Consider the following 8,235-nt stretch of genomic DNA (forward strand, 5'->3'; position numbering starts at 1 on the left):
ATGAATGAATGAATGGATGGTAATAATGAATCTTTAAAGAATAAGATATGATGTAATATGTTAATTCGAATGAGAGGGATGGAGAATGAGAGGGATGAAGTAATGGTGGTTTGTTAATAATGAAAATTTTAGAAGATAAGATATATGGATTCAAATTAGAAGGATGAAGGAATGATGATTTGTTAATAATACAATTATTTAATGATAAGATACGATGATATATGTGAGAGTTTGAATTTGAGTGATTAAAGAATGGTGGTTCTTAATGTCAACTTTGAAGGAATCTATGTATTTGGCAGGAAAAGTTTTTAATGAGTATGATTATTCCTAAATTAAGTATATTTCATCATATTTCAATATATCATTTAATGCTTATTCTATTATTAGTTTAACAAATGAGTAGGATAATTTAAAAAGTTCAATTAAAAGATTTAATGAGAAAAATGATAAACACATTTAAAATTAGGAAATTAGGTAAAATATATGTTTACCTATTGTAAATTTTGACTTAACTTGTCCAATAGATATAAATTTTTTGTGACTGATAAAAATTGTATATTAGGTATAAATTTATAAATAAATTAATCAAGTGTATTGATATCATGGTTGTTTCTTCTCATGATATTTTTTTTATTTTCTCCACGCACTCTTGAATCCGATAAACTATTTGATTTTCCTTCCCAAACATGAAACATTATTCTTACCTAAACTAGCATATCTCGTATATATTTCTAAATTTAATGTTTACTAATCAAATTATATAAAACTTTATTAGGGTATAATATCCATTATTATTATATACTTATTTGAAAAATAAAAATATTAAAAAATTATCTAACTAATTCATTTTTATATATATATATATATATATATATATATATTCCTAGGAGCTTTGTGAAACTACTCCAAGCTTTTGGATCAATGAATTAGAGTTAAAAAATGTGTTAGATTAAGTTAAATAAAGAAAAGGAAAAATTAATTAAATAAGAAATAATTAATTAAAATGATTTAATAAACCTAAAAGAATAAGTTTAAATCAATACGACATAGTTTTAATGATGTGGTCTGAACAAAACTAAGTTGGGTAATTTACCATTGTGCAGATATAGATATAAAGAAGTATGTCTCTTCTGACGCAGTCCGATGTAAGCGCATATAGACGTCCTCTGAACTTCTTAGACGTGCTAGTCTAAAGAAGAGCGCATATAGACGTCGTCTGAACTTCTTAGACGTGATAGTCTAAAGAAGCGCGTAATCGGACGTCGTCCAACTTCATCAGATGTCTAGTCTGAAGAAGTGCGCAATCGGACGTTGTCCGACTTCATTAGACATGTATTCTGAAGAAGCGCACTTCTTCAGAGTACACTCCTGATGAAGTCGGAAAACGTCTAATTTTGCGCTTCTTTAGACTACATGTCTAATGAAGTCGGACAACGTCCGATTGCGCACTTCTTCAGACTAGACATCTGATAAAGTTGGACGACGTCCGATTGCGCGCTTCTTTGGACTAGCACGTCTAAGAAGTTCAGACGACGTCTATACGCGCTCTTCTTTAGACTAGCACGTCTAAGAAGTTCAGAGGACGTCTATATGCGCTTACATCGGACTGCGTCAGAAGAGACATACATCTTTATATCTATACCTGCACAATGGTAAATTACCCAACTTAGTTTTGTTCAGACCACATCATTAAAACTATGTCGTATTGATACCCATCTCAATGTATCAATCGACCTGGATGATGATCAATTTGTTCAAAATATTTTGTGATCTAAAATCTAGTTTTTTATTTCAATTTTATTTTGAAGTGTAAGGAGTTATCCAATAGCTTTCTTACACTACATATACTTGATTGGTACCAAAACAAAACATTGACTATTTATTTGAACCAATTAAATAACTCAAAATTTTCAATTATTTTGAAAATTTTAATTTTGATCAAACATTATCGGGATGGATCAAACATGATCCAAATAGTTGCCGAACATGATTACAATCATGGTGGGATATTTTCTGAGTTACGATTCAACATAATTAACCCAAGAACAGTAAACCCCGATTTTGAATTTTAAAAATTCAATTTTGAGTTTTTGTTTTTAATATCGATTGATTGTTTTTATCGTATCGTGACAGTTTCTAAATGATCATAGGATCAATATTGAATTAAATTAAGTAAAGAAAAGAGAAAGTAAATTTAGAAAGAAATAATTAACTTAAGAGAATATGTATAACATAATTTTGATGATGTTGTTTGAATAAAACTAAGTTAGGTACCTTGTGCATGTCATCTAAGGATGCGTAGTTAGACGTCGTCTAACGCCTTTAGACGTGGTCTAAAGGGAAGCGCAGTTAGACGCAGTCTAACTCCTTTATACGTCGTCTAACGCCTTTAGACATGGTCTAAAGGGAAGCGTAGTTAGACGTCGTCTAACGTCTTTAGACATGGTCTAAAGGGAAGCGCATTTAGATGCGGTCTAAAGGGAAGCGCAGTTAGATGCGGTCTAAAGGGAAGCGCAGCTAGACGCGGTCTAAAGGGAAGTACATTTAGACGCGGTCTAAAGGGAAGCGCAGTTAGACGCGGTTTAAAGGGAAGCGCAGTTAGACGCGGTCTAAAGGGAAACACGGTTAGACACGGTCTAACTCCTTTTGACGCGGTCTAAAGGGAAGCTCAGTTACATGCAGTCTAACTCCTTTAGACGCGGTCTAAAGGGAAGTGTAGTTAGACGCGGTCTAACTCCTTTAGATACGGTCTAAAGGGAAGCGCAGTTAGACGCACTCTAACTCCTTTAGACGCGATCTAAAGGGAAGCGCAGTTAGACACGGTCTAACTCCTTTAGACGTGGTCTAAAGGGAAGCGCAGTTAGACGCGGTCTAACTCCTTTAGGCGTGATCTATAGGAAAGAGCAGTTAGACGCGTTTTAACTCCTTTAGACGTGGTCTAAAGGTAAGCGTAGTTAGACGCGGTATAAATGTAAGTATTGTTAAACGCCGTCTAACCTTCTTAGACGACTGAAGGGGCGTCTAATAACCATCCAACTCGTCTGTATTTATCGTTTTCAACAGCTTAACAACTCAGCTTCAACAACGAATGAACAACTTCCACGTACGCCAATATTCAAATTACCCAAAATGTGTTGCACGTTCCAGTACAATACAATCTTAGAGGATATTCAGCTCACTACTTGTTCTGTACGATCACAATCCCAATGCTCACAGTCTGTTGTACTAATGGCGACCATCCAACAATAGGTGGACACGTGTCTACAAAGAAGATTCGACCGTTGGCCCACTTCAATTATAAATATCCATTCAAGGACAACGGGCGAACAACGAGAAACTGATTAACGCATATATCGAACTAACTAATACAACTGCAATCGAACTTACGAACAACTCACTCTAACTCAAGATTTAATTATCAAGTGATATTCTCCAAAGCGTTGTGTTTACATCTTTTTAGAGAATATTCTGTAATCCACTCACTATTATTTCAATGTAAAACCTTAGTGTTGTAAGTTGAACAGAGGTTGTTCTGTTCAATAGAGAGTTAGTTAGAACTGGGTTTGTGTAGTGTGATTCTATACCAATCAAAGTATTCTAGTGTATATCCTTCCAGTTGAGGAAGAAGGGGTGACATAGGAGTTTTATCTTCGAACATCCATAAATCTCCTTGTGTTATTTAATTTCTGTTATTTACATTGATTCATCTAAAGCTTCAAATCCAGCGAGCGGTTCCGTACTTGAACATGTTCATGAGCTTGCAAAGATTTGCGAAGAATAGAAACAAGTTTTAACTTCTAACAGAATTAAAACCAAATTGAAAGTCATTAATCAACAACTATAGTAAGACCTTAGTCTCTATTGTCAATGTCGATCATAACAATCAATATTCAAGCATAAAACACCATAAACATCAAGCATACAAACTTATACAATTTGAATTATAAAAAATTTAAATTCAAACTGTAAATATGAATTAAAGGGTGATTGGATCCTTACCAAGGATTGAAAAACACTCCTTAGACCTTAAGGAAATTGTTGAGATGCTCAGATCCAAGTTTTAAGACCTTATCCAAAGTTTTCAAAAAAACTGAAAGTTTAAAGCTTTAATGGCGAATTTTTGAAAAATCAACGATTAGAATGTGGAGAGTGGATCTTTTGCTTTCAGATTAACTCGGGGGAGCTATTTATAGCTGCCTAAAGTCGGTTGAGGGCTTCAAGTGGACTGAATCAGCAAAAGACAATTAATGGAATTTTGGCTGTTCTTGAGGCCACTTATTGAAATAAGGATTAATCATCCCTATTTTTGTAGAAGAAATGATCACCATCGTAGGGTGATCATTTCAGCCTTTAAATTAGCCAAAATGGTTGACTGTAGGAAGAGTTCCAAGTTGGAGAAATCAAAGACGAATCTTCATTCTTGTCCTCGTGGCGTCGTGATGAGGAAGACGATTAAAGGCCAAAACGACGTCGTTTCGTGCGCGTTTGGCATCCTGTCAGCGTCTGGGCGTTCCTTTAGTGTTCTAGCTAATATGGATAACATCTAGTTAGTTATTTTGTTGCGACCCGGGCGCGCATTCCTTCTGCTACAACGGGCTACGCGGCATGCTCTTGGGCATTGTATGAGAATCCAACGTCCAATCGATTGACGCGGTTCCTGTTACAACTTTTCATTCTATTTTCGGCTACACCCGATTACAAATAATTTTTTTTATGAAACCTTAAGGGTTTATTTGGAATTGATTTTTCTTTTAGCCATTTATCTTTAATTTTTATATTTTAAATACACAAAATATAAAAATAAATAAGACAAATATTTTAGGAATTCTTTTATTTTGTATATTTTTAGGTTTAAATAAATAATTGTTTTAGATGAAATTGATACAACAATTCACTCTAAATTATTTATTTTTGTCCCTTAAATTTTTCTAAAATTATTTTAAAATAAAATAATTTATCTCAAATAATTTAAATTTTGGTTTTAGATGATATGGATATAACATTTATTTAAAATAATTTTATTTTTCGTTTTAGCTTAATCCTTAATTAATTTGATTAATTAGTATAATAATTAGTCATAACTAATTATTTTAAATAGATTTTAAACAATCATATTAATTATTTTGATTTTATTTATTTAAAAATAATTATTTTAATTTTATAAATTAGAGTGTTGATTTTTAGTGATTATCAAGATACTTTAAGTTTATATTTTTACAAGGAGAAACCCCCAATTTTTTTTCTTTTTTATTCCATTCGTATCATGATTATAATTTAGACGCTTAAGATTAGAGAAAAATTGGTAATGAAACTAGATATATTGTAGGATTATAATATTTTATACATTTAGGTGCATGTTAGGATACAATTAAATAAAATGTAAATATTTTATTTCTTATAAAATAAGCAAGCATTCATAATAGATACCGTGGAACGAGAACCACAACTTTCAGAGCCAATCCCAGAGAAGAGAAAGAAATTGGTCTTGTCGATTCTCCACTCTGGGGCAGCTGGGAAATCTGCGATTGTTAAATCAGCCAAGTCAGTAGCTTTTCCATCTGAGATGGGCGTGATCGTCGGAAGAAGACGGTGCTGTTAGCTGTTAGCTCGAAAGCGAGTTCCCCGAGGTTGAGAACAACGTTGATGTTTTTTCACGAGTGTCACCAACACTTGCGTTTACTAAAAACGTTATATTTTATCTTTCTCGATTTCTATTTAAGCAAACTTAGTGGAGACTCTCGAAAATAAAAAATAAAAATTATCGAACCCATTATTTTTAATTCCCATCAAACGTTTTTTCTCGAGATTTGAGAGAAATATAAGTTTAATGACATGAGAAGAGTTTTCAATGGTTTGTTTTTTTAGGTGTTAGTTATAAAATTTAATGATTAATAAGAACAATATTTTTGCTATTAAAAAAATAACAATATTCCATCCAACTCGTAACCCAATTGGTACCTTCATCTCAATCCCGAACCCGTAGCTAGGGATTAATTGTTTAAGATGAGAACAATAAGGTTTTGCCGGCTGATCTGAGATATAGGAATTTCGGTCAAACTTTTCCTTTGATAGAGAGTGATGGCAAGCGGACTTATTCACCCCGCGGTGGCCCATCTTTCATCCTTGTTGGGAACATGGAGAGGCGAAGGAGAGGGAGGGTTTCCAACCATCGGCTCCTTCAAATACGGCGAAGAGATTCATTTCTCTCATAACGGAATCAAGGTACAATTAATTATCTACAATCTTCTCTCCGCCGTCACACTTGTAGAATCTGGATCGATTTTTGAGAAATTAGTGTAAACAGCGTATATATTATCTGATTTGATTATCCTGATGAATATCTTTCTTTATTTTGTCTTTAATTTGTTGTTGCTCGAGAGAAGCCAGTGATAGCTTATTCCCAGAAAACATGGAAGCTGGACTCTGGAGAGCCAATGCACTCTGAGAGCGGTTTCTGGAGAATGAAGCTTGATGGCTCCATTGAAGTTGTAATTGCTCAGAGCACCGGTCTTGTTGAAGTCCTGGTCTGTTCATGATTTGACTCCATAATTATTTTATATATGATTTTTGAATGAATGTTTGATTTTGTTGTAGAAAGGAAAATATAATGAACAAGACAAAGTTGTGAAGCTTCAGAGTGAACTTGTGGCCAATGCTTCTAAGGTCTACATACTTACATTGTTAGCATATATAAAAAAAGTTAATTTCAGAGGAGCTTCCACTTCTACTAAACATAATCTGTGAATTTCATCTATAAGTTGAAATCAAATGAGTTCCATTTTAATTGAATCCAGAGTTGTAGTAGTTGGAATACCTCAGCAAAAACTAGAAGCCTAAACTGCATGCCTGCAATTTGGACTGCAATTTTCTTAATTTGTCAATTTAGTATACACCTCATGTAAGCTTAATTGCTAAAGTTTTCTTGTGGATGAATTTCTCTTCTTAACATTTGCATGCAGGTGAAAGAGATTATTCGAACTTTCAAGATAGCGGAAGACAAGATCTCATACAATGTTGAAATGGCGACTCTTCTCACCTGTCTTCAGACACATCTTACAGCATCTCTTAAGAAGCTGTGACCAATAATGTTCGAATCAGTGATAGCAAGTTTGATATTTTAATTATGTTTAATTTTCATTCATGGGAAATTCTGCTTCAAAAGATTCACCTTTGAACATTAAATAGATCTTAGTTTTGTATTGGGCTGGTTAAGTTGGTGTGAAAGTATTGTCCAATTCACAAAGATGAAGGCTTTTTGTGAGGCTTGAGCTTACAATGATTGAAATTATCAATGTTTCTGGTTGAGCATAAAGTTATTTTCTAGAGAAAAAAAGATTTATATAGTAATAACTCACTAGAATACCCACGTAGTAAAAAAAGGGTCTTTGGCGATCATCTCCACCGATTTGTTGTAACACCAACCGGTATTATTAGAATAATATCGGCTGATAATACCAATTGATGTTTTAACCAATCGGTAAAATTCCCGTATATAGTACCGATTGGTTTGAAAACCAATCAGTAAAAGCTATTTAATTAGCTTCCAATCCAACAATGAGCTCAGATTATAGGCGATCCTGATAGTAGTTCTCTCTCTCGGCTACTGTCTATGTTGGAGATCAATTTAAGTCATGACGATGGTGAGTCGTTTGGTACTGCTGGTAAATCTATACTTTCTGCCATTGTTTCATCTGGATTAGATAGAGTGATGGTTGTTGTGACCAGGTATATATATGTATCTCTTTCTGGTCGAGATCTTCTGGTATCATTTTTGTTATAATTTTTATAGATTTAGTAATGAAAATTTGGTTTACTTGCATTGTTGTGTTCTTGGTTGGTTATCTTATTATTTTTTCTGTATCTAGTGTTTGCACTACTTTTTCTCTCAGGGAGGAAAAACAATTCTTTTTTATCAATCACGGGTTATTATTCGAGATAATTCCTTCTTCTTTTTCGCGTTCCATTTTCGGATCTTCTCTATCTAATTGACAGTTATATTTGATCCGATTTCTTCTATCCTCAAGCCTGTATATGTCCAGGTCTGATCTGTTGTAATTAGATCAATACTATTTTGTTTATCTGATTAGCTGGTATTTGTTAGAGGAGATCGTTATGGATCAAAATCTGAAGCTTCTCAAGTGGGTTTGAAGTAAGATTCTTTAGGCATTTGTTATGTTTGTTGAATTAATTTCTTTATTATTCTACTTTTTCATGTTTTGGGGTTAATTTGATAGA

General features: G+C 33.5%; 1 protein-coding gene across 2 annotated transcripts; it reads left to right on the top strand.

Moving 5' to 3' along the window:
- Positions 1-5,958: 5,958 nt before the first annotated feature.
- LOC124912286 (peroxynitrite isomerase Rv2717c) lies at positions 5,959-7,325 on the top strand. Of its 2 annotated transcripts, none has more exons than XM_047452882.1 (4): positions 5,959-6,222; positions 6,381-6,524; positions 6,595-6,663; positions 6,960-7,325. In XM_047452882.1, exons 1-4 carry the CDS (start codon positions 6,079-6,081, stop codon positions 7,077-7,079), a joined length of 477 nt encoding a protein of 158 aa, XP_047308838.1. In that variant the 5' UTR covers positions 5,959-6,078; the 3' UTR covers positions 7,080-7,325. The 2 variants fall into 2 exon arrangements, with proteins under 2 accessions (XP_047308838.1, XP_047308839.1); XM_047452883.1 differs by having other exon boundaries at positions 5,973-6,222; positions 6,384-6,524.
- Positions 7,326-8,235: the final 910 nt, after the last annotated feature.

Source organism: Impatiens glandulifera, chromosome 8 (genome assembly GCF_907164915.1).
Source record: "Impatiens glandulifera chromosome 8, dImpGla2.1, whole genome shotgun sequence".
Lineage (NCBI taxonomy): Eukaryota > Viridiplantae > Streptophyta > Magnoliopsida > Ericales > Balsaminaceae > Impatiens > Impatiens glandulifera.